A 26,275-nucleotide genomic window follows, 5' to 3' on the forward strand; every position below is an offset into this window, starting at 1 on the left:
CTGTAACTTAAGAGATCAAAACTCTAGAGCAACAACACAACAAATGGAGCAATAATAAGGGTTTTGCTCTCTCTCAAGACTTCACCGCAGTCTAAAATTAAAGTTCTATATGGTGTATATCAAGCATGATTTTCATGGTTATCCTCAAAACCTGTGTATGGAAAATTTTCCTTACTTGGACCTCTACTTTCCTATCTCAAAGGATAAAGTAGGCATGCTTTAATAACATTATCTCAATCCACTCTAAAAGCCCTCTTAATTCTTATTAAAACAATCTAATCTGCTTGAGGCAAGATTTTGGTTTTATTCAGAATACTAAACCTTATCTAATTAAGTGCAATATTAGGATATTAACTAATATACACAAGCCAGCTTTTAAAAGTCCAGTGGGCACACACGCCAATCCATACTAACCGAAGCCTAGACCCCGGTGCCAGTTAGCCCAACAGGCTACACTTCCCTACATCCCTGCTCCCAAGAGTCATGCATGCAATCCAGTTCCTGGTAATGGGCTTACCTGGGGTGAGGGGGATCCACTATTTTATCCTCATTAAGAACCAAGTGGAAGATGACAACCACTGCTCAGTGTTTCCATCAGCTTCAAATTTCACTGTCAACAGGATGACTTTTCCCTTAGAACCTAACTAGGCAGACAGAGAACTTACTATACTGCAAAAAGAAAACACACCCACAATTTTCGTATTGGATTTTAGCTAGTAGGACTTTTAAGTTGCACCCTCTTTGACTGCTGTATTGCTCAGCCATCCCACAGTTTTCCAGTTTCACCTTCAGCTTTCTATAGAATTATCTTCAACTGAAACATAAATCACTGAAAACACAGGGCTTGCCTTCAGTTTTGTCAAGTTCATCAATACAGTGAAAACACTGGATTTACTGTCTACTGGAAACAGTGGGATTTGGGGTTTCCAACAAAGAGCCTAAAAGTCAAAGATTCCCCCCGTGTTTGTTTTTATCAGCAAGACTAGCCCAGGACAGTTTAGGCATAAGCACCTAACCTAGTTCCAGAACTACATTCAGTGAATGGAAACACATGATGGTCATCAACCCCTTCAAGAACAAAATTGCTAAAAAAACCCATAATTAAATAATAAAAATCTCTGTTTATCAGCAGCCAAGCAGAATCTCACATATATACTCCAATACTCAGTTACAGTATACTGATGTGCTTTAAATATGGACAAATTACTCGTGTAACATAAGCTACCTTCTTTCTGGCAAATACAGAAATATTCAGAAAGCTAAATATAGACGGTTTGTCTTTGTATACCAAAGTATCCAGCCAGCTGGTGCAGAGAGGAAAGAAAACCAGCTTACATTTTTCACCAGAGAGGTAAGGGGAAAAAAAAAAAAAGAGAAAGAGAACAAGCACTTTTTAATTTCACTTGATGATTGATAACCAATACGCACAAACACACAGTTAAGATTTTTGAGTACTACAGACCTATGTAGAATCATCCAAACACCAAATCTGAGATGAAAATTAAGGGGCAAAAAGACAAGACCATTTACTCAATGCTCTGGTTTTCAACTTTTAGTGAGTTCTTAATTTATTAGTAATAACTTGTTTTTCTTGGAGAGGGTTCAGAAAAGGCTGAGAAACTTTTTTAAGCGTCAGCTTAAAAATACTTACAACTATCCTTAAATGCCAGCTTAAGAAATGTATAAATAAAATTGAACATTAAGACCTCTAAACTTGGAGAGACATAGTCAGAACAGGAAATGATAGTTTGTTAATAAAGAAAGGTAAATCATTCTCTAGGCTTCCGGTGGGAAACTTGGCAGGGAAAGGATTTTGACCTCAGTGGAAGGTAACTGCCACAAATGACAAATCAAGCAACTTTCTTCTTACAAAGTGAGGCAAATGTTTGACATAACGCTGGACTGCATTCAGATCTATCATTCCCTGTGGCATACTCTTCTACCTTTAACAAATAATCCTGCAAGCTTTTTGCATTAACCGTATTAATTACCCTTTCTTTTTCCTCCTCTCTCTCACTGAGTAAACTCATGCAAGCCCAACATTTTTTGTGAATGATTACTTATTTCCTATTTGAAGCACAAAAGCTCATCACTTACAGAATAGGTCAAGCTTTCAGTGCCTATTAGTCCTAGTCTGGAATGAATTAATGCATTTTCCTATGTTCATTTTCCTTCTCTGTTGTAGGAACAGTATATGGGACATTTGTGCAAAGGAAGGGTGCAAAAATCCTGCATTGTTTTCAGGTGAAGAAGTAATCAACAACAAAAGAATACACTTAAAAAATCTCTTTTTGGTTTCCTATTAGGCTGTGTCTATAGCACTGTGAAGTTTGCAGTTCCAAGTATCAATTCTCCCAACTCAAAACAATAAATGGGGGGAAAAAATGACAAGTAGCCCAGTTTGATTTCAAACGTTAATATATTTTCTATTTTATAGTGAACATATGCATCGTTCACCCCTTATTTGCAGCAACTATGACGTCCTCATAAAAAGGGGTGACATTTGTAAGATGCCTCTTAAAATAAATATTTCTTTTTATAAAATAATAAAACTTCAAATAAATATTCTTTACACTAAACAATATGTTGAAAAAATTAGAAAATAAAGGCTGAATTTTACTGTAACTGTACAATATACATGAAGTCCAAAGGGAAATCAGAGTCTTGTAATAGAAGGTTTCCGTAAGACAAAATACAATCTAAAAACATACTGATTGATTCACATTCTTCCGAATGTACAACATATTAGTATAATATTTTGTGACTGTGCCATGTCTTATGACAGCACTTACTTTTCACAGTTGAAAATATTATTGTATATACAAAAATATAGCACATTATCTCTGGCAGAAAACAATGAAAAAAAAAGGAGTCATTTGCTAATTTACAAATTTTGCAAGTACTATTCACAAACAATAGAGTTGCCTAGGAGTGTCTGTGTTGCTTTAGCTTATGCAATATGTGGGTCACAATGTACTGCATCCCTTTTTTTTCCCCTGTATGCCACTAGCTGGATTCTAACAAGCGTATCAGTTAAGATGGCACACACACAGAAAAGCATTTCACTGCAAACAGCAAAGTACATCCCCAACCCTTCCACTACAGTGCCAAGACCATAGCTGCTTAGTTGGTTGCATATGTACGTTAAAATAATAATCCTTGTTACTTTAGTATTTCTGGCTAGTGATGCTATGTTGGCTTTTCAAAGTTCCTGGGGGGGACACTGGGAACTTTGCAGCAAACGGTGTTGGAGTGTTTACAGCGGCACCCAGGTCGATTTACCCGGTCATAACAGCCCTGGCACAACTTAAGGCAACCCTTGGCTGGTAGGTAACACCACAAGCAAGGCAGAAAGAGGGACACTACACCCATGGCGGACCACCTAGTGCAGCAATGTGACTGACTGCAGGAACAGGGGTTGTCAGCACAGTTGTCCTCGTCATCATTAGAGCAGTGATAGAAGAGGCCCTTCACACAGCAAACACAAGTCCCGTAATCAACCACGTTCTGGGCTGAGCAAAGACACTGCTTGTCACAGATCCAACATGAGGGGAGGGTCCTTGGATAAGTGCACTCCTTACACTTACACTTTCCACAGTCCTCACACCTGTAGCTGTGTGCTCCCAAGTCTTCTTTGCTCAGTGGCTTCAGCTCACTTGACTTAAGCTCAGACTTGGGCTGCATTCGGACTATCCCATCAGCAACTGGCCCCGAAGATGATCCTAGAAGTCTTTGTTCTGACGAATTACTGCTTGTACTTGTCCTTGTACTGCTCCGTGAACCTGTGCTGACTGTGCTGATGGATCGGGACAGAGGTGCTCGAGGAGATGCGTGCATTTGTGTGTGCTGGATCCGGCTAAAATGACGATGCTCAGGCAAGCCATGGGGCCTTTCATTTTTGGGCTGGGTTGTTACCCGAGGAGAAGACTTGACCCCCGGCCGTGGAGCCACCGTAGGTCCCTCTGTGTACTCATTCGTGTTTCGGATGGCTCTGATCTGGTCCAACGACAGGACGTGAACCTGCTGCATCAGGACATCCCGCAGGTCGGGCTCCCCGTGCGGTCTCCCACTGTCACGCCGAGCCTGTAGTAAGGGCTGCGACCCACTGCCGTGCTGAGTCTCCATCAGTGCCCGGAAGCTTGCTCACCCCGGCAGGCTTAGAACACATCTGAAATCCTGGAGCAACAAAGAGAGGATTCACTATTGCAACACATCTCATACTCTCTCCAGCAGCCTTTCAAGCCTGCAGGACCCCACAGCACCACACACAATCAAGTAATGCATCAGCCATTAAAAAAAGGAGTCACATATGGGACACACACAGTCAACTGAGTGCACTTCCCTTGGCCTGTTCTGCCTACTGCTGTGAAGAGTTTAAGGGGATTCTTTCCTAGGACCATGCAGCTTAACTTGTGGCTCTAGAAAGTCTAGGTATTATTCCTGCTAACTAAGGCTTCCCAGGCCATCTTCTGGTTAGACCATGGCCTTTAAAGCGATTACATTTCAGCCACTTGAAGTGACGCTTCTTTTCACATCACACTACTGAAAGCCTTATATTAAAAAAAAGACCAAAACACTACCTTGCAAGTATTCAGCAAGTGTAATGTGACCTGCTGATGACAGACATATAATTCTCCAATTTTGTTTAAAACTGGATAATATTTTGGTAGGCTAGTCTCTTTACACATTAAACTTTACATGATGTAAATAGGAAATTTTAGTTTAATACCAACGGTCCCAAGAAAAACACTAAATAGCAATAAAATGTTTGAGGTTAGACATTAAATGAGTTAGTGCTACCAAAAGCTTCAACAGCACAAGTAAAAATATCTCTCTCCAGTATTTTAGTGTGTGTCATACTGGTGCACACAACTGTGATTGTTATTTTAAGACTCAATACTACAAAAGCAGTGTCACCACAGTTGTTTGGGGGTTTTTTTTAATGTATAAAAAACTCCATAGACTACATTTCAAACTGTAAATATTACCAAGAGTGGCTTGTGGGACAGAGGCATGCATAATATAATCAAATAATGCCAGCATCCAAGAAGTCTACTTGATTGTGAATATTCCTTTAAAGAGTCATTAACTACAAAGTAGAAATGCAGACTTTAGAATTTAAATGAAAACCCAGTAAAAGACACAGAAGATGAGAATTTGTAAATAACTTCCACACTCAAATATGCACAAGTTTCAAGTACTGCCCTCTAAATTAGTTAATATTTGTTCTGCCTTTATCATATCTTAAAGTGGCTCCAAAATCCAATTACCTATACAGAAATCCAGAACAATATTTTACAATTAAAACCCAAGCAGGAACCAAACTTCTTACAAGGACCACACAATGTCTTCAATTATACCTAGAAAGAGCACCACAAGTGTTACTCTGTACACATCAGTTACCAACAATAATACTGTACTGCAGTATAATAAAACATAGCCAAACAGTTTAACAATTAGTATCTCAAGACACTGTCTTTATTCTAACATCAATGCAAAACATTTAACCTTTTAACTGCTGGCTCCCTTCCTTCAAGAGGCTTTTCTTAAAATAAAAAATAAAAATATATATATACATCTATACAAACAAATCTCTAACTTCTAAGAGTGACCACCTATTTTAAATATTGCCAAATCCTGGTTTTGGACACAGGATGTATGTCACGGTGTCCATCCCCCCCTCTTCCCCCTAGCTCCCTCTCCCCCCAAAAAAAAGTCTCGCAAACTTGTCTTGAAGCATTGCTTATGTTTTTTTTTTTTTACAAATTAAAACCTCTGCCATATCAAAAGTTTCAACCAACAGCCTAAGCAGACGTTCCCCTCATCTAAAACAATCTGGAGATAAAATATAATAAAAAGTAAAATGCTTTCCCCATCCTTGAGAGGAATCGGCAGCCCTCTCTGCCCTCCAGGTCCAGGTTTCCACCAGCCCCAGCCAGCCAAAAGGGTATGCCAGATCAACCCCTGCCTCTCCAGAAATGACAACCCACTGCAAAAGCAAAGCTGACCCTGACCTGAAGGCGCTTCAGACGACCCCGGGCTCGGTGGCGGAGCCCCCCTCAGACGCCTAGGTGGGAGCTGAAAAAGCAGCCTCCGGTCTCCGCTTCCCTCCCCACCTCCGGCTCCATCCCGGGCGGGGGGCGCGCAGCAGGTGGGAGGCGACGGCCCCTCGCCCGCCGGAGAGTGCAGACAACCTGGAGATAACCAGGAGACATCCTCTGGGCTGGGAGGTGGGAGGGAGCTGCTTCAGCCGCCTTATCAGAAAGTCAAACCCATGTTTCCTTTTAACTCTTCCCCCCTGCCCTCCCCCAGGAGATGCTAAAGGAGCTTCCCCTCCCGGGAAGTGCCAGGCGCCCTGCAGACGGTGCAGACAACACCTCCGGGACAGCTGGGCAAAAGGCAGATTACCCCCTCTCGCCTTGCCCTAAGCACCCATTCAACTTCACAAAGCCAGCCGCTGGAAAAGCTCCTCTTATTTTACGCATATTCTGCAAATTGCCTGACCTTCAGCCCGCCCCGCTCCGCCCCAGCTCGGAGGGACCCAGGAGGCATTTTCAGTGGGGCATCAGGCCGAGCCGGGTGCTCCCCGCTTTTTCTCCCCTTGGTAGATCCGCTAACAGGACAGGACGCAAAGGACCAGCACATTTATTTGCAGACCTACATTTGCCCGAAAATCCTTACGGGAGGGCACGTCTCTCCCTCCTCTGACCTAGTACTTCTCCCTTTTGCATCCGCCAAGAGCAGAGAAGCAGATTTGCCTTTTTGTGTGTGTATGTGTGTGATAACACGATTCCCCACTTCTGAGAGCCAAAGTCCACTCTCACCGAGCTCAAGTGCCAGGATTGCTAACTTTTCTTAGCTGGGCTTGGCAAAAGGGTGAGCGAGGGGGACGGGTTTCTCGTTCGGCACATGTGGGGAGGTTTAAAACACGAGGGGCTTTCTTGCGTGCTGTGGAAAAAACCCGTGTACCGCTGGCCGGGGAAAGGCGAAGCCTAAGCGAGAGAAGTCCTCTGCTCGTGAATTTCTGTTTTGTGGCCGGAGCCTGTGCAAGGCACCCCCACCCCCATTCCCACCGCACACACACCAACCACCTCCTCTTCTTTCAAAGTGCTTTGAAACCCCCATTAAGGGCCGAGTGTGTGATCAGACTATGGATTAGGGCAAAAGGGACTTTACCATCGGGGTGGGGCAAAGTGACACACAAATAGCTTGCTGAAAACACCAGCAGCTTTTTTTTTTTTTAATGGGGGAAGGGGGGTTGTTACGAAGTAACCCACCAAAAAAAAAAAAAAAAAAAAAAAAAGGCTTTTCCTTCCCCTCCACTCGTGCCCTCTGCATAGAAGAACCTAGGGAAGGATTTTCCTCGTCTTACAGATCGAATTAATTTCATCATAGAAGTATCTAAGTGTACACACTCACCCACACACACATGTATATATTTCTACCAGACGTGCACTCACTTCCGAATCTCACGGATCTCCTGACGCCACTACAGACAGGCGTAAATCACGCACTGAAAGGCGGGTTGCTCCTTCTCCCCCAAGACCGGGGAACAAACAGCCCCGATGCTCGCCAGCCCCGCTGCGCCCTCCCTTCACCTCCCCCCGGGGCTTGTCGGAAACCCACGCGTGCCCAGCGAGGCAGCAGCGCGCAGGACCTCCCGTGCCCGGCTCCCCGCAGCAGCCAGAACACGCCGGAGTTGTGGCTCCTTCGAGCGCACCGCCCGCCCCACTCGCAGCCCCCGCAGGCATTCCGGGGCTCCCGCGGAGCCCTCCGCCCCCCGCGCAGCCTTCCGCGCCCCCGGGGCACCCCGGCGGGGCACAAACGCGGCGCAGCCCGCAAACCCCAGCGGAGCTCCCCCCACCCCTCCCCGGAGAAGAAACCGCTCCGAAATCCCACCTCCAGCTCCTCTCCGAGAAAGGAAGGAGAAGGGAAGGGGGGGAGAGGGAGAACCTGTACGAATGGAAAAGGGATCGGCCTCAAACATTTCCACGAGTTCTCTTGGAGCAACCAAGGTGGGGGGGGGGGGGGGGGGGGGGGAGGGAGGGAGTAGGTTACTGAAAAGCTTGTTTTGCAAAGAAGGAAAAGGCTCTCACCGTGATCGCGGCGCTGCACCAAACCCCTCTCTCTCTTGTATTTTCTTCTTCCTGCGGTTTGCAAATAAATCCAGCCCTAAAGCAAAAAAAAAAAATTCTTTTCCAAACTCTGCTTTAGTCCAGCTTGCAAATTAGAGTAAGAATGATCACCATGTAAAAAAAAAAAAAAAGTCCAGAGCAAAGTTAGGTGCCTCTCCCCAGATCGATTATAATACGTGTGTGCGTGTATATACTATAATAATAATCAAAACACCTCTCCGGATCGGGGTGGGTTTTCTTTTCTCTTAAAAAGAGATCACTCAGTCTTACACACACACTTTCCTTTTTTCCTCCTCAATGAACAAGAGGCCGAATCGCAATACCAAGTCACTTTTTCTGTTGCTGTTGCAAATTGATCAAAAGGAAAGGGAAAAGCCAAAGAAAACAAAATAAAGTGGATCTAAAATAAAATCCCAGAGCTTTCTTCCACTGAGCTCCTCCAAAAAAGCAGCTTGTGCAATGTAGCCGTTCTGCTGAGAAGCTGCTTGCTGCAGGCTCCTCTCCCCTCTCTCCCTCTTAGCTTTCTCGCTCCCTCTGCGAGCGTGTGTGTGTTGCAGGCAGTTCTGTGGTTTGCAATCGGGGGGGTGTTTTGGGAGCGCAGCGGATTTGTGGTGGTGGTTGTTGTTGTGTGTTTGGAGGAGGTGGAGGAGGAGGAGGAGGAAGATTTGAGATCCGAGCTGTAGGGGCTCGGCGTTTTTCTGCTCGCTCGCTCTCTCCCTCTCTCTCTTTTTCTTTCCGGAGGAGGTAGGGTGATCTCTCTGCAAAAGCAGCAGTAAATGGCGTCATGTGGATCTGAGGAGGAACAGAGCAGTTGTTGTCCCAGAGGATATATCGCATCCGGTCCCAGCTCATTGGCTCTGCGGGGCTACATTCACTGGCGCTCCCAGCGCCCTGCCAGCACTCTGAGCTGCGGGAGGCATTCAAAAGGGCAGCGCTGCCGCCGCCGAGCCTGCCCGGCGGCCCCGGCCCGTCCGCGGCGCTCCCCGCGCTGTGCGGGGCGAGCGGCAGCCCCGCTCCCGGGGCCTGGCCGCAGCCTGTGCTCACGGGAGGCTGCTCCGTGCGCGGTCTCACGCCGCTCGGGGCTGCTTTTGTGCTCGTGTATTTACTAGAGGCAGGCGGCGATAGGTTTGCAGAGAAACCGAGGGGAACTCGCTTCTCGCGGGGAGGAAGGCGCACGCTCCCCACCGCTGCGGGCTTTCGGGAGACCCGTGTCCAAGTGCTCCCTATTGCCTCCCACCCGTTTCTCTTAACCGAGTGGAATAAAAGTTTACACTTTCTGCCCCTCCCCTCCCCCCCCCCCTTCGCCCTTTCCAGCCGCCGGTCGCCGGCCGCGCAGAGAGCAGGAAGGGTGATTACTTGGGGCATTGTCCCGCGGATTAATGGGATTAGGCGGCGCGGAGGGCGCCCCCGTGCCCAGGCGGGAGCGCGGAGCGGGGCCCGCGGGGCGCGGAGCGGGGGGCAGGTCCCCGCGCCTCGGGCGCCTGTCCCCGCAGTGCGCCGCGTCCCTGGCACCAGCGGGGTCTCCTCGCCTATGCGGGGGGGGGGGAGGGGGGTGCGGAGGAGTTAAAAAACCCTGCAAACTCTTCCCCCCCCCCCGCCCCCCTTAATTTCAGTCAGTTGCCATTCGTGAGGGGGACACGGTCTGCGAGCAGCTCGCGAACGTGACTGTCTTCTGGGCGTTTCCTGACACGGCCACAGCTCGGTCCCTTTGGTACGAGCTGGAAGCGCTGGCGGGGCCACTGTGGCTAGTTGGACGCAGGCATCTTGCGCCGACACGGATCTGTACGCGCACCCCTGTGCCCAGGCAGGCATGCACCGAGCACGAGTGTTCCCGTGTCACGTGTGGCACTGCCTAAAATACACACCGTGTGTAAGGCGGTAATCGCTGCGCTATTCAGAAGGACAACCCTCGGTGCAAAGCCCCAGCCAGCCCTCTACTACTCGAGGCGATTTCGCAGGCACTTCCTCTCCTACACCTGCTGGTCACCGCTCTGTGGAGGGGGTGGTCATTCCCCATAAAAACGTGTAAATAAGGAGGGCTGTGTCTCCCACGGACGGCCTTCGGGTTTTCGTGGTTTTATATGCAAGTATCCGTTCTTCCACAATAGTATTCGGAACCTGCAAACTATTTTCCATACTTGGTTGACAGTAAGGTCAGCCGGAGTTAAACGGGGCTCGCTTCTTTCCTTTCAGGCGGGTTCCATCGCTCCCTAGCCCGCACAGAACACCTGCAGCCCGTCCGTCCGTCCCCTCCCCACCCTGTTCGACCCCCGGCCCCGCAGACGGAGCGCTCTCCCGCCGGGGAGGGGGCTGCTCCTCCGCTGGAGCCGCAGCCCGGTGGGGCTGGGTTATCCTCGGGGCTCCGCGGAGCGGCGGCGTCGCGGCCGCTCTCCCCGCCAGAGGGAGCGCGGCGCCGGGGCGGGGGGCGGCGGGTCAGGGCGGCTCCGCAGGGGCAGCAGCCCCGGCGCCGGGCAGCGCCGGAGGGAGCCTTCCTTGAGCTTCCCCGCGGGAGGGGGCGCCCAGCGGCCTAGCGTCTCCATGAGGATGCGCCGGGCAGCGACATGAGCATCCTCGGAAATGTGCCCCGTGTGCAGGCTGCGCGCTCTGTGTCAGCCAGGCAATCCACGGTGTTCAGCTGTGAGAGACAAGTATGGGTTAAAATATCCGGGAAAGAGAAAACACGATAGTCCCCTCACTGTAGAAAGACAAAAATCACTTCCTCCCACACGGCAAAGTCAAAAATAGGTTAAGAAGTCGTTGTGCAAACCTATACACATGGGAAAGGTCTGTTAAATTATTTATGGTCGTTTATACTGAGTACATAAATAGTATTTTAAACTGGAAAGTTCATAACACCATTTTAAAATCTGTCGATCAGTAGTGCAATCACCGATTTCCACACCAGTTCTCAACTACAGGTGTATACACTTAATATAGAGAGTAGTCTCAAAGGCAGATCTGAAAGCAGTGAAGCTATTTTTATTCACAGAACCAGTCATGCGTGCAAAACGGTGAAGCATCAATGTCTTATAGCTCAAAAAAAAGAAAAAAAAAGCGCCAAAAATAAAGCCAGCAAAACCCCCAAGAATACAGCATCCTAGTACTGATGAGTTTGAAAGAGAAGCCTTAAACCTGCAAAGATTTGTGCACTAACTGGCGCAAAGGTATTCAGTAAACAGTGCACAAATCTGCAAAAATTAAGTGTGCTCTATTTTGTGCGTGTGCTTGTGTGTGTTCATGTTGGAACCTCGACGCTGATTTCTCAGATTTTTAATCTGATGGTACCTTGGAACCAGCTTTTGGAAGACTTCATGTATCACTCACATTTCACATTTGTCATAGAGAGTGGCTTAATGCATGTGATTATGTTTCCCCTAGTGGTTTGCTCTAACCACTGCATGGTGGGGGTTTTTTGGGTTTTTTTTTGTGTTTTTTTTTTTCTTTTAACCCAAGCAGACGTTGTTTGTTGAGATGAAGTTGAGTTTATTCTCAGCAAAGAAATGTAACTGTTGTACATATATATATATATATTTGTGTACACACCAATATACACATATATTTATATATGTATAGGTGTTATGTTCATGATATAGTTGAATAGTAGCAATCCCAGTGGTTTCAGGTGAAAAATGGGGCACATAACATTTGAAAAGTGTATGGCATGATAGACACCTATCTGAAATAGCTGAAACTTTTCTGTTTCATCCTGAAATTGTCCCACAAGTTTTTACATGATTTGATTTTCAGATCAGGACCTGAAAACAAGTGGTTTCCCCTTTACTTTGAAAAGGAAGGGAAGTAAGGGAATTCATTCATAAGGAATTCTTCCTTCAAGGGAAGGAAAGTGCAGGTAGAACATTTCATGCATTATCTCATGAGTTAATGCAATGATATGGGAATATTGATTCTGCGCATCCTAAAAGGACTAAGCTTGGCTGCACATTGCTTCTACTGTCCAGAAGTTCCATAGAAAATTAAATCTTTAATTGATTATCTTCTATGTTTGTTACTCTGAATAAGCTAAAATACATAAAGGAATTATAGAGCTTTTTAAAAGTGATTACCTGTAAAGCTTTTTTTTGCCTACTGATATTTCATTGAGGTTCTCATGGCAGATAAGGCCACTTAGGTAAATCGTGGAGAGAAACTGAGAGGTCAAACACACTGCACTGTAAACAGCTGGATGTATTTATGAAGAAAATTAAGTCCTTGACTCTGTACTGTTAGTTTTGCTTTTGCAATTTTTATTGTAGTTTACCTGAAGGAAATTCTGGAATTCTCCTCCCTGAGAAGAGGAGGAAAATGAACATTGTGTTCTGGGAATGCAGTCTGGTGGGACAAGGATCAGCACTGCTACATGTGAAAGATAGAATTAATGCCTGCTACTGTCGTTGGGAATACACATGCTCTGAACCTGCTCAGAGACTGAGTCACCTGCTTTTAGTGATGCCCAGGTATTCTCGGATTAAACTACTATTTTCAGATCTAGCTCATGATAGACTCCTTCCTTAAAGGTGATATAGGCCAGATCCTGTGTAACTTTATCCCATATGGTGATTGCCCCAGTATGTAGAAGGACAGTTGTCAGAAAGATAATTTCTTGTTGAATACCAAATATACTTACGTAAAATTAAAGAATAAACAAATCCCTGTCCTGATCCTTCTGAAATTATACTGAAGGATACATACATTTAGCACTTGTAATATAATGTGGAGCTTTTGCATGTAAATTGTTCTAATAAAGCTACTATGCTCTTTGATGTGTCATTCAATGTTATTTGGTTATATTTGTGTCCTTGATAAAATCAGCATTGTTTTTTTGGAATTCAACTTTATAAACCTTTCTAGCTTATACAGTGCATTTTATGATTAATTCTCTCTTTTCAAGTACCTTGAGACCAAATGTTCATAAGTGGAACAATTTGGCGTGGATGGGACTAAGTGAAGTTTATTTGTTATTTGGTATTATAGTAGGCTTTCTATGGTGTATTTGTTGTATTTGTTTTTGTTAGGGTGTATTTGTTTTTGTTAGGGTATTCCTCCTCATATTTTCGACTTCTTTGGTAGAAGTAATCATGAGCATGACAACACAGGCAAGCCTAGTCTGTTAGTGCTTGAAACACTGGACTTCCTAGATTTGGTCAGTCAGAGGCTACGTAACACCAGGCTTTGACTTTACTAGAATTTTATGCAAAATCAACTGATTGCCTATTAAAATGTTAGTAAGTGCTAGTTTGGAAATTCCCAAAATATTTTGTAGCAGGATGCAGACATATGTGTGTTGATCTGTGATTAAAGTGACTTAGAAGAAATGGAAGAGGTCAAAGTTAGAAGTTATGGGAAATTTGAAAGGAGGTTTTATGAAGACACTTATCACATTTCTACTGTGGTTTGCAGCAGTAGTTTTTAAATTTCTTCAGTCTGTAGACATTTTATGCTTTAGAAGAGAAAAAAAAAGCATAAGGGAAGCACAGGCTTTTTTAGAAAATTGTAAATTATGAGACCTCCCATTTAGAAGTAGTCCATAGGAATTTAGAGATCACAGTGAGAAAACCACTGATGTAGAGATACCCGAACTAGCTCTAAACTGCAATGTAGTAGAAAGGTAAATTAATATCTTGGGTACTGTGAGCAGTGGAGTTGGAAGAAGACAGATGCCTACTCTTCTCTGAAATGCGAGGTAGCCTCCACAGACCTCCATGCTGTGACGGCCACTCTGCTCCCAGAACATAACGTATTTTTCTGCAGTGGAGGCTGGAGTTCAAAAAACACTCAGAGAGATTAGCAGTTGGTAATATAAATCTTGCAAGTCAGTCATGGCATATGTACAAGTCAGATGCACAGATTTTCTGCAAACAAAAGGAAGCAGATTGAGCAAATGTTTAAAAAAAGAAATATCATGTTTATCCTATTTACTGAGATTATTTTTATTTTTCTCAGTTATAAAACACTTGTGTTCATCTGAGTGGCATACAAGCACGTCCTGAAAGCAGAGGTGATGTATGCAGGACAGAATAATTTCCTGGAGACTAATTCATTTTGCACAAAAAGGAAAATAAAAACTGGTGTTTCCCCATCACTTGTCTGAAAATCAGAACACAACCAAAGTAAAATACTAGTTATATGGTTACATCAATTAAAAAGTATTAAAAAGTGTGAAATACCCTGATCCTGCTGTCAGATCTGTACTGTCTTTTTTCTTCCTGATTATAATGACAATATCAATGACAATAATTAAAACACTGTATATTCTATCACAGTTTTCTCCACAGATCTCAAACTAGTTTTTAGGAGATGTCACTATGCCCATTTTAGAGGTGAGAAAAAAGAGGGAAGAAAGAAAGAAGTAACTTATCTCAAAAGCAAGAACTAGGACTCTCAGGTCCCAGTCCAGTCTCTGTGCTGTATACATGCTGCTTCCCTAGGAGGCCCAAAGTGTTGATTTCCTTGTGACCTCCAGAGTCTTTCTGCACAACCAAAATTTCAGAATCTGTGTCTAATAGAATCGGAACACCTTAAGAAAAGGGTTTGAACTGTTGGACAATTATGTCACTTCGAGAGGGAAGAGGACAAAATTAATTATCCAAACAAGGTTATCTCTGCAGGAGCATCCACTCCCACCCCTTGATTAAAGAGTTCCTGTAAACTGCCATCTCTGCATCTGGTGTAGTTACTCCTATCTCATTTGTGGTTTTGTAATCATCTTTTCCTGTATTTTAAGCAGGCCTATTACTTTCAAAAGTCCCATAGATACGAAGGAAGAAATTAACAGAGAAGCTGAATCTCGGAGCTGTTCCTCCTAAATAAGCCCTTGACTCCTTCTGGAGCCGAGTGAAAGTCTGATGTGCTCCAGGCCAGGGAGGGAATCCAGCTGTCCAGAACAGCTCCCAGGATGGTGTTCTAATTAATGAAAGTTAAAGGAAGCATTGGAAATTGCGTTACAAACATAGACAATAAATCCACTGCATCTGACAGAACAAGCTTGCAAAATAAGCCCACTGGAAAACTTCCTTCATTCTTGAGGTTAAGTGTTTAAACCGTTTAACATATTTTAAGTTTTCTTATTGTTGCTTACTCACAACGCAATTCAAATTGGCATAAATTATAGCCAGTTCTGATGGTTTACGTTGTGTCAAAGCAGTTGTGTTTTCCAGAGTATGTGCCGTTCAATTTCTGTTTTCTTTCTTAGCGCTGTAGATTTGTTTTCTCCACAGGGACACAAATTATGGCTCTATAAAATCCGTTTTAGCTAAGGAAATTTCTGTTAACGCCTTACTCAAAATCCCTCTGTAGACAATAGAAATAAAGGCAACAGCGTTTATTTAGTTGAATAGCTTTTGCATCAGGTAAAGTTTGACTTCTGTAAAGACAAAGTTTTTTCGGAGTTAGAGAATATATGTAAATATATGTCTAAATTAGAGGGTCAATATGTAAAATTATGTGTACGGATGGTAGATGCTGCTAGTCGGGCTAGCAGAAGTACTTTCAAGTTTGGTCGAAGCTGGAGCTCAAGCTGCAGAGGCAAAATCTTCATTAAGCCCAACTTCAAACCCAAGGATTTTTTCTGCAGCAAAAAAGGAATAGGAGAGGGAAAGCATTTTCTCTGTGGTGAGAGGGCTGCAGGAGGGAAGAGAGCTGCCTTTTGCTGAGACCCTCTCGGATTTAGCATTGCAGAAGCTGGTTCTGAAGGCAAGTCAATGAAATAGAAACGGGAATTTCCTCTGCTCTCCTTCCTGCTTATGTCTTTGCCTGTCTCACCTTTTGAGAACCTGATTTGTATTTGTATACATGCGTGTGATCCCGATTTCATTGTTTGCCTTTTCACACAAGCACTTTCACCTACATCCCCCTCCCCTCCCTTCCTCTCATTTGGCAGCCAGTTGGGCTTCTTCCTGCCTTGAATACCGCATTCTCTGGTTATTCAAGCTCAGTCATTAGCACCCTGTCCCCCCACTGAAATTATGAATGAAAAGCCTTGTTGTTCTTTACAAATAACTCGGGCTTCCTCAGTCAGTCAAATTCAAATAGCAGTGACTGCCAGACAAAGCGCCTGTATGATGGACAGTCCTCTCAGCAAGCCATCAAGGCACACAGGAAGTTTTTAAAGGCACAATCTAGGTAGCGCAGCCCGGGCGTTCCCCCCCGGGCGCGGGATGGGGAGCGGGGATGGGGCTGGCCGTGTGGGGCAGCCCCTGCCCTCCCGCCCCGCCGCAGCGCCGGGGGCGGCGGCGGCTCCGCGCCGGCAGCTCGGGGCTTGCGGGGCGGCACCTCCGGCACCTTGTCCCGGCGGGGCCGGGCCGGGCTGAGCGCGGCGGGGGCGGCGGAGCGGCGGCACAGCCCCCCCCGCCCGCACATTGTTCGCCGGCCCCTTTCACAACGGGGGAAAAGGTAATTGACAGCCCCATTGTCCGCCCCGGCCCCCCGCGGCTTTAAAACACTCCGGGGCCCCAGTCACACGTTGTCAATGGGAGCTGTCGGAGGTGACGAGTGAAGAAGGGCTGTTCAGGAAACAGTTTGAGCCCTTCAAGTGGACAGGCCTCAGTGACTTCTCCGGCACTCCGGCTGCCACAGGCAGCCCCTTCAAAAATAACCTTAAAGCAATAAATCATACATGTTTCCTGCACTATACAAGGAACAGCTGGTTATTTTTCTGCACTTCCCCTCCCCCCCTTCTTTTTTTTTAGGCCTAAAAATTATTTAAGCACAGGAAATCAAGCATGTCAAAGTTTGGCAAAGCAGTTTGGGTGATTTAGCAATTACAACACTTCTTTCTCTATTAGCCAATCCTTGGGCTTTGACTTTTTATCTCCTCATTTCCACTGGTTTCTGCATCTGCTCCGATGACTGGGGTAGCTCATCCCTTGTCTTCCACGCAGCAAGGGAAGTGATCTTCATGGTTTTCAAGGAAAAGCTGTTCACTCTGATTCTTCTCTTTCACAGGAACTCTGTATCCTGGAGTTCAAAAAGATGTCATGGACTTATCCAATTGATTTATTTAGGAACAAAAACCCTGAACCTGAGAATTACTGAAATGTCTCGTTGTAGCCAAGTCTGGACTTCTGTACTTTGCTTAGTGCCCTTAACTATCTGATGCAGGCAGTGTTGATGCATCACCCCATGTGATACATCATGTATGTGTGTGCATAGTAATGTGTTGGACGCATTAGATTTTAAATATAACTACAAGTTTTTCTCCTAAGGTCTCTGCAACCTCAGGCTCTGTTGCTGCAGCTGGATTCACACGGGCCAACATTTGTGTTTGCACCAACCCCCTTAGGAGCCCACCTGCCTGGATCTGATTTCAGCCTTGGAGCTGTCATTTCCTGCCATCACATGAGGTAGGTAGTGCATGCTAACTAACTAAAATCCAGATCTGTTAGACTTAGTGTTGCCATTTAGCAATGCCCAATTCTGCCAATATATTCAGTGGTTGGAACTGATGATACAGTTAGGAAATAAAAAGCAGGAGTCAAATATTCTTTGCAATGTTCTGCAATGTCCGTACACTGTGACTAAAACATTGTATTCTAGCCAGAAGTGTAACTCTTAAAAAAAACTGACAGAAAAGCCAGAGGATGAAGTAAGGAGAAAATCAAACTTTTTTTGAGGTTTGGAGTCTGTGAATATCAAGGTAAAAAAGAAAGTGCCAGCTAACGTGCAGCAGCATTAGATTCTCCTTATATAACGTAGGATACATGCTCTTATTTCTTTATCATGACACCTATTAACAAGATGTAAAGAATGTCACTGTTGGCTTAAGGGTGGCCAGAGGGTATCTAATTGAAACAAATGGTCGTGAGAAAGGAGGTGTGTGGCAGCAGGTTTAAGTCTGTGATCCGCACAGTTCACTCCATGGCATTAACCCATCCATTTTGGCAGCATTGCACTGATGGATCAGGCCATGGGAAGGAAGATTTGCATATTTTTTAAATTTTGTGAGTACAGTAACATACTGTGTGTCTTTCACTTGCAATATGATATGTTTGTATGTCTATTAATATAATTTCATCTCCTGTGGGTGTAGTTTCAGTTCATCTATCCGCAGCACATTTCTGCCCTATTTTAAAGGCTAAGGTAACATAGGCCTGCTAAGTACCTGAGACTCGTTTACAGGCAATTTTAGCCAAACCTTACAGCATGCTGTAAGACATGGCCCTCCTGAATATCTTTTGAAATCTTATGGGAGTAAAAGTTGTTCAAAACCTCAGACCAGATGCTTTGGTAAGATCCAGCCTTTAGCTTGCAAATTACTCCAGGCAAGGATCTCCTTCCTGTTTGGCAACTTCCTAGAACACTTTTGCAGCCGGATACATAAACTGCTTATTATATTGAGGAGGAGATACTTGTCTGGGGTGATTTACCATTGCTCACTTCCATCCTCTGAGAATCCAGCACCGCATGGGAGTCAGAGGTTATCCATGTCCTGCAAAGGATGAAAAGCTTTTGCTGTAAAAACCTGTTTTCTCACTCTCCTTTGCTGTGACCAATAATTACACATTCTTATATGTCCCATTATACCAACTAACCTAAGGTCTGCTCACACAGTGAATATAGCAATATTTTGCTGTTAAAATGAGGGGCACTTTAGAACCTGCCACCTTGGGAGCTTTGAGGTGTGTCTTTTGTGCTGGGGAGCAGTATAAAAATGCCCAGTTAACAAGTTTGCTATAACCTTTGCCCAGCAGTGCAAAAATGATTGCTTAGACACCATTAGGTCAGTGGAAAAAAAGAATCTCACAACAAAACAATAATTAGGACCAAAACCTCTTCTGTTCACTGACCTACATGTAGAAGAGCACTTGAAAAGCCATTACAGAATATGTATGGTTACTCCCTAGTAGAACTAAATCCTTCACTTCTCAATTCTTCTCATATCTTTGGGTAGGCAGAAGAAAAAAATCCAGTGTTTTGAAACACTGCTGGCAGAGAAACTCATTGTTAGTACTTTCCTGACAGGCTTTTCCTACTTAGCTATGCTCATTTTTAATGGGGGATTAAGAAGTAAGTATGACAAATATTTTTCTTCCGATGTACAAACAGGTCTGTGAGGTAAGGCTGTGAATCCTGCCATATGAAAAGAGTGACAGCAAGATGGCAGGAGAGCTAACATCATGTGCTGAAAGAGGAGTGACAGCAGGACTGACAGAGAAGCTTAACTGGACAGTCAAGTGTGAAGAAAGTACAGCTGGACAGGTGTCTGTGGATGACAAGATGGGAGAAAAAGTGCCAAGAACTAGTAACTGTCTGAACAGAGTATTCATTTCATTAATTTATAAATTTATTTATATTTTTATTTCTTGCCTTATAGCCCTGGAGAACCATGCATTGTCTCTGGATTGCAGTGAGGAAACTGTTCTTGCTTTTACTTTGCCTTTGCCTCAGTCTTGCAGTCACACTCCCTTAACACTTGTTGGGAAATCTAGACTCTAATAAAGTCAAAGGGAATTTTGCCATCAAGTTTAGTGTGGCCAGGATTTTGTGGCAGTGTCAGCAATGTTGTACTTGCATAGACCAACGTTAAATTTGATAACAAGAGGGGAACTTTTCCCACATTTCCCCTCAGTCCTTTTCCCAAAAGAAAGATGTAAGCCGCTCTTGAAAGACAGTTAATGGTACTTAGTCAGATCCGTGTAAACAGTGTGAACTTGGAGGAAGAACACTCATTCTGCAAGGGATAGGCTAAACACAGCCTGCAAACTCAATTTATCCAGCTTGTAATCTACTCCCAGGAGTAGCTGCAGGAGCAGCTTGGGAATGAATTACATAGCAAATTCATGGTTTCTGGGAAACATGGTGCTAGTTTGCATGCTACTCCAATGGACAACTCCATGAACACTCTAGCTTGGGGTATGTGAGTCATAAATGCTGGGATAGAAGGCTCTCACTGTCTCTTAAAAGGAGGTGTTTGCCCAGACAGCCAGAAAAAATTGGGAACTACTGATTTAGATCACGGTAAAATTTTCTTTTGAGATTCTTGTCAGTGCTTCCACCATTCAACCAGGAAGAAGTTGGGCTGCCAAATGAATTGAGGTTGAAACCTGTTTCTGAGCATATCTCTGGGTTCAGTAGCACATAAATGTAACAGATGAAGCTTTGAATCTTTTGAAGTCTATAGGAAAACTACCCTTCACTTTGATGAGGTCTGAATTTCATCTTTTTCTCATCACCTTCTTCTTCCCCCTTCACTTAATTCACCTCATAAAACAAAAACTGAGGGCCATGTGTGTTTTTGTATAGCTGTCTAGGTTCCTTTGAGCCATGCACTAGTGTACAGGTTCCATTTGTATGTACAAAAGCCAGCTATACATATGCAATTGCACTAACTGTGCATGAGAAGATCCTCTACAACCTCAGGCTTCAACTTATGAAAATCTCATTCTGGAGGCTTTATGGTTTCAGACTCTTTTAGGGAGAGTCAGGGAGCCAAGGATGTGTCTGTCTGCTACATTTTGCAATGAGCTTTTTACTTGGGAATAAAACCTGCAAGATGCTGAGTGCTCCTGTTTGCTTTAACAAGAGTCCCTTTGAGGGCATGGTAAAGTGGGATCCAATTTTGTGAGAATCCGATAATGAGACTGATGAGGAAAAGAAAAGGCCTTAATTGACTCTGTCTTTAAGTTTTCTGGAGTCCTTTGTATGGATTTTCTAGTGCATAGAAGGGCTTAACACACATTTTTCCTCTGTCTGGAGTGAGGGGGCGAACAGGCCCTGCTGTTGTCAGCTGTGCAAGGAGCGCAGACATCACACATTTCATCCTCAGAAGTTGTGCAGTTACTTGGCTTCAGACACATGGAAGTTTTACCTGAGTAATGACAGGAAGATAAGGCTCATTAGCTGATTAATTCTCGCAACGCCCAGGTCACACCCCTTCCGAAGCCGGTTGGGCACAGGTGTGTTGGACATGTGGATGTGCACGAACATGCCCTTTGTAGAGCAACATCTCCCCTTTGTGCAGTGGCTGCTGTGCCTGAGCACGTGTTGTGCCGCTAAGTGAGGATGAAGATACATTTTTGTTGCACAATTTAGCCACCATGCCCTGGGATATTTTACCTCTCATCTTGGTGAAATTCCCTACCTGTGTCTGCCTTGGTGTTCCAGATGCTAGAAGTTAATTATCCTACAGCAATCTGACACCTGTGTTACCTCACGGCTGTATTTGTGATGCATAAAAAGGTGCTTTTAGCACGGAATGTGGGATCATTAAGTTTTAAAAACATTTAATTGGGGGGCAAAATTGGAACAGGAAAGGACAAAGCTCCCCTTGCAGGTTTGAAGCCCACAAAAAGCAATGCTCTATGCTCCCTCTGCTGGCACCAGGGCAGCCAGTCCTTCCTCTCCTGGATGGATTAGCACACCAAGGCACCGACATTATTTCAGCACGAAAAAAACTCATACGTTTAATGGCATTGCTTTTGTTAGGTGTAATAAATAATAAGCCATTTAAGACTTTTTTCCCCCCTCATTCTGTTTTTCAGAAACAAGGGTTTTAGAAAGGAGCAGAAAGCATAGCTAGGCTGCATGTTTTTGCATTTGTACTTATGTCCAGCCTGAATACACTGCTTCTTGCTACATAAGCTACAGCCAAATAGGAGACAAGACATATTTGGGGTATCATTCATGGAGAACAGAGCAATAGCATTATATTATTCTTATTTTAAAATTGGGTATTTTTTTCATACCTAGGCTGAGTGTTGCTGTTCTATGACTTCTATGACTTTTCATTCTAGCTGTTTTGGAAGTTCTGATGTTATTAATATAGGTGACCTATTTATTTAAATGGTTCAATGAATATTAAATAAGGTTTTGCTTTACTTTTAACAAGTGGCAATACATGGTAATATTTTCCTTTAGTGAATGACCATTGGCACTGGTTTAATGAGCTGCAATTTATCACAGGTAATTCATTTTTTTTTAAGTATTGTGACTTTTAAAATCTCTCATTTGTGAAATTATATTTATCTAATTTCAACTGTCAAATTGAGGAGAAGAATTATTTTCCAATTAATTTTTTAATGCAATACTTTTTGATGATTCTGATGAAAAAATAATGGCAACACACTATTATTTTATTTATTACTTCTCTTATCTGGGTATGCTTTTTTTTGCAGTGGAAGCATTGGTGTGAGTGAACAAGAACTATGTTTTTTTCTAACTTTAGCTAAGAAACAGTGCAAAACCTTTGGGTTGAATGATTGAACCATCACTGGTCAGGTACCTCTTGAGGAAGAAGTACAAAGCTTCCCTTGAGGAGTGGAGCAGAAGTGAGAGAGATGTGGAGACATTGGCTCTATAGTGAGCTGGAGGGAAGTGACGAAGATGCTGCCCATCAACTGCAGGCCATTGTTCCTATTTTCTGCATCTTTTTTATCCACTTTGCTTCCTGCAAAGAAGGATATGGCTGGAAGAAGAGCTGAATTGTCAGAGGGCAGATCTTTTAACAGCTTTGCTTTAGAAAAAAGAAAATTACAGTAGGGGTTACTTTGGTATAATATAGCGGTTTTGGTGTAGTGCAGATGGGGAAAGCACATCTTATGCAGACAGGCATGGCTGAAGCCAGCCTCAAGGCTGGCCAAGGTTGAAGTATCAATGTACACATACAGTACAGATCAAATAACTCTTGGACAAATTGGGGACACTCTCAGCATCAAACAACATTCTCAGCTATTGTTGCAGAATGCTATGACTAATTTTGAAGGTTTGACTTACTCTTCTCTCTCTAAAATCAGTGACAGTGGTTGATGCTATGACCAAACAAATTTCTTGAAAAAGAATCTTTATTTAGTACAGAGACACTTCAAAGAAAACACATTTAAACCAATTAAGAAATATATGCATATTTAGCTTTTCCCTGAGGCTTATCTTTCCTTAGATATGAAGAGCTTAACAAATTTCACTGCTTTTCACAAACTCTCTTTCTCTTTCTCTTTCTCTTTCTCTTTTTCTCTTTCTCTTTCCATGTTTCCTTAACAGCTTCTGATAAGTAACTACAGCAGGATAAGAAATGTTTTTCCTGTTCCACAATGGGACAAGACATTTAAACTTATTACACAATTCACACAAAAATACCCCCTCCCCCTTACCAAAGATTATTGCCAAATAAATAAAAATAAATAAGATTTTGCACTTAAAAGAATATGTAGTCATTTATACTAAGCAAAATATTTTCAATAGGCAAGCATATAGTGCTGAGATTCTTTAAAATGCTGCTCTGGTAGCTCATGTTGAATGAGCCCTGGTATTCCTCTGGCAGCTTCCCCATTGCCTCCTGCTCAGGGGATTAGTTAGGACTTAGGACTGAAGGGAAGAACTGCACATCAGCTAAGCAGAGGAAGCCAAGAGAAGAGAACGTGGGTGGAAGACCTTTTTTGAAGTTAAGTAGTTAAAAAAAGAATAGTAAAATGAAGAAAAGTGCAGTCTCAACTCAGCTTGGGGCTGGTAGCTTGTATAACCTAAAGCAAAACCTCACAGAATGAGCTTCTATTTAATTTGGAGGAGGCAATCTGATGGAGAATTCTGAACTGGGGTGATATAAAAGTTTCTCTTAATTTAACCCAAATAATGGACCAAAATCATGATTTCCTTTAGTAACCACGGTTTTAAAGGAATGTGATTGAGGGCCCTGTTCTGAATGCAAAAAGCAAAGGGAAAAACTGTGTGAAAGTTCTCTGTTGATAAACACTATTGTGCAGCCTTAGAGCAGACTGTAGTTCAGCTTCTGATATAATGAGTTGGGATATGATAACTGTTCATGATAGTGGTTCTTAACTCAGAGTTAAGTGAAGTGAGTGGGTATTTGTACTTTACTTTCCCATGTACTAGGACTCTGTTGGTCTCTCTGGGGAAGAAGCAGCTGATGTTTTTCTTATTTTAATGCAAGTAGTTTTTGATTAAAGCTGAGAGAATTCCTTGTCAATAATTTGATCAGAAATGTTACAATCCCAAAAAAGGTTTTCTGATAGGAAAAAGCTCCTTCCCCATTTCTGTCTAGCTTTAACAATATGACCCATGACTATATTTTCTCTCCCCAGTCCAGTTGTGGAGGGGAATGATAGAGCAGCTTTGGTGGGTGCCTAGCATCCAGCCAGGGTCAACCCATTGTGTATAGTAATTTCATTTCATTGACCAAATTGCAAACATAACTCCCAGAATTTTTATTCCCCATAATTTTATTTAGTAGCCTGATCAGTTGTACAACTGCCACAGGTACTATTCTGCTGGATCAAATGTTAGTCTGTCTCAAAGGTTTGTGACAGCTTTTGGGAGGAAGCATGATCATACACTGGTTTCAAAGTCAGAGAGTATTACATCTTACAAAATTAGACCAAAAAAATTTCTCTTTATACGTGCACACTCAGAAGGCAAATCTTCCTCTACTGGTAACTGGATTTTGGAGTCATTCTGCAGTTGGCTGTAGCTGCTCAAATATAACCTCAAATAAAATGTTTTGCATTCATTTAGCCCAGAGGGTCATGAAAATGGATTTTATGGACAATACATTATTTTGTTATGATACTTAATTTAGCATTATTTTTGTGTGCTCATTAGTAGCACCCACTTCACGGGTAATTTAGAACAAAGCCATCCAACTGATAGCCTAAGGGATATTGTGGCCCATGTGCCAGTTCTAGTCCTCAGGACAACTACAACATCAGATAAGAATTATTTTCCGTGAGAAAACATCTGCGATATGATCCATCCCACAGTAGTCAGGAAGTTGTGTAGCATGAAGGTGAATTAGTGTTGGGAGTCTGAACAGCTCACATTACATGGACTGGATGTGCACAGTGGTAAAAATAATGCGTTTATCATGGGTAGAATGGACAAAGGATGATTCCAATCCTAATGAAAATTGCCCCATAGCTACACCTATGAGTACCCATGTACCAACATTTACCCAAGTACTGGGATCACACAGTGGTGTGCCCAAAAATGAGATTTGAATGCTTGCACACATAAAAAGGAAATCACTGCTGTGCTGAGGCAGATAGACTGTGACAGCACATTCTACTTTTCAAGAACAAGCCTAAGGTAAGTGATGATGAAGGAATCAGAGAAAGGCTAACAGGTTAAATGAATGTTTAGAATTCTGCATACTGCAAAGAATGCCTGTCTTCTTGTCTTTTCCTTTTTCCCTTTTTTCTCCAATTTCAATAGCATAAATATTGAAAGGTGGAATTTATCTTCAGAAACTTATCATTATTGTTAATGGAGTATGGTTAATGGACAGAAGCAGGCACTTTTAGAGTATTTCAGATGGCTGCTACAGGTAAAGATGAGAGACATCATGCAAGTGCTCTCCAGTAGCAATAAAAGAAACCAGGATGACTAATTTGGAGGTAAATGTCTTTAAGTACTGTGATAGCTTCATAGCTCTTTATTAGGTCAGGTTTAAATCATTGTGATTCAGCTCCAATCTCTAAGTTTCTTTGTACCCTTGTATTGGGAGAGCACTGATGATAAACTGGTGTTTCATATAAACACACTGGATTGCTGTATGTATGCAGTATGTATGTATAAGACAGAAAAGACAAAAGGTATTTCTCTTAGTTCTGTACCAGAGACACATACTGGAGCAATTAATATAATCTAGGATAATGTTAGAGGGAATAATAATGCAACTGTGGCCATAAACCTCTTCTTTACACCTGCAGATGGAGAAACTGATTATTCCTTTGGATACATTTGCTAGATTTAACCTCTGTTCTGTAGGAAGGTTTATCCTTTCTATATGAGGAACGATATTGACTTGTGTTGCAGTGTGCTGGCTGCTGGATCAGCCGTCACCAGATAACAATGTATAATTGCATACTGCCTACATGAGAACATCCTGTCGCCTCCTCTCCGAGAATAACTTCACTGCAGAGTACATTGTTCTGCAGGGTCACTGCCAGTGAAGTCATGTGCTGCAGACCTCCAAGAAGAGGAACAGTTACACTGGTCCAAAAATCCACATTTAAAATTAAAAAAAAAAAAGAAAGAAGAAAAAAGCCCCCCCTAACCCCTCCTTGCCCCCCAAACCCAACCAAAAATACCCAAACCAACAAAGCCCAACAAAAGAGCCTCAGTGGTGAAATTTGCAAGGAAGAAAAATTAAGCCTGCTAAAGTAAAGGAGCTCTCTTTTCTTGACAACCTTAACACT

The 26,275-nt window shown here is 43.4% G+C and overlaps 1 protein-coding gene and 1 long non-coding RNA gene across 4 annotated transcripts; one reads left to right on the forward strand and one right to left on the reverse strand.

Annotated features, from left to right (window-relative positions):
- Positions 1-2,400: 2,400 nt before the first annotated feature.
- On the reverse strand, positions 2,401-8,840 carry SPRY2 (sprouty RTK signaling antagonist 2). Of its 3 annotated transcripts, none has more exons than XM_010409884.4 (2): positions 8,097-8,840; positions 2,401-4,176 (listed from the first exon to the last, which is right to left on the reverse strand). In XM_010409884.4, the coding sequence occupies exon 2, from the start codon at positions 4,123-4,125 to the stop codon at positions 3,190-3,192; it is 936 nt and encodes a 311-aa protein (XP_010408186.1). In that variant the 5' UTR covers positions 4,126-4,176; positions 8,097-8,840; the 3' UTR covers positions 2,401-3,189. The 3 variants fall into 3 exon arrangements, with proteins under 3 accessions (XP_010408186.1, XP_010408188.1, XP_010408187.1); XM_010409886.3 differs by lacking the exon at positions 8,097-8,840 and adding an exon at positions 6,015-7,004; XM_010409885.3 differs by lacking the exon at positions 8,097-8,840 and adding an exon at positions 5,271-5,621.
- Positions 8,841-16,446: 7,606 nt separating this feature from the next.
- LOC109146035 lies at positions 16,447-20,006 on the forward strand. Its single transcript, XR_002047796.3, has 3 exons — positions 16,447-16,523; positions 17,336-17,473; positions 19,176-20,006. It is a non-coding gene; the product is annotated as an uncharacterized LOC109146035 (long non-coding RNA).
- Positions 20,007-26,275: the final 6,269 nt, after the last annotated feature.

This window comes from Corvus cornix, chromosome 1 (assembly GCF_000738735.6).
Source record: "Corvus cornix cornix isolate S_Up_H32 chromosome 1, ASM73873v5, whole genome shotgun sequence".
Lineage (NCBI taxonomy): Eukaryota > Metazoa > Chordata > Aves > Passeriformes > Corvidae > Corvus > Corvus cornix.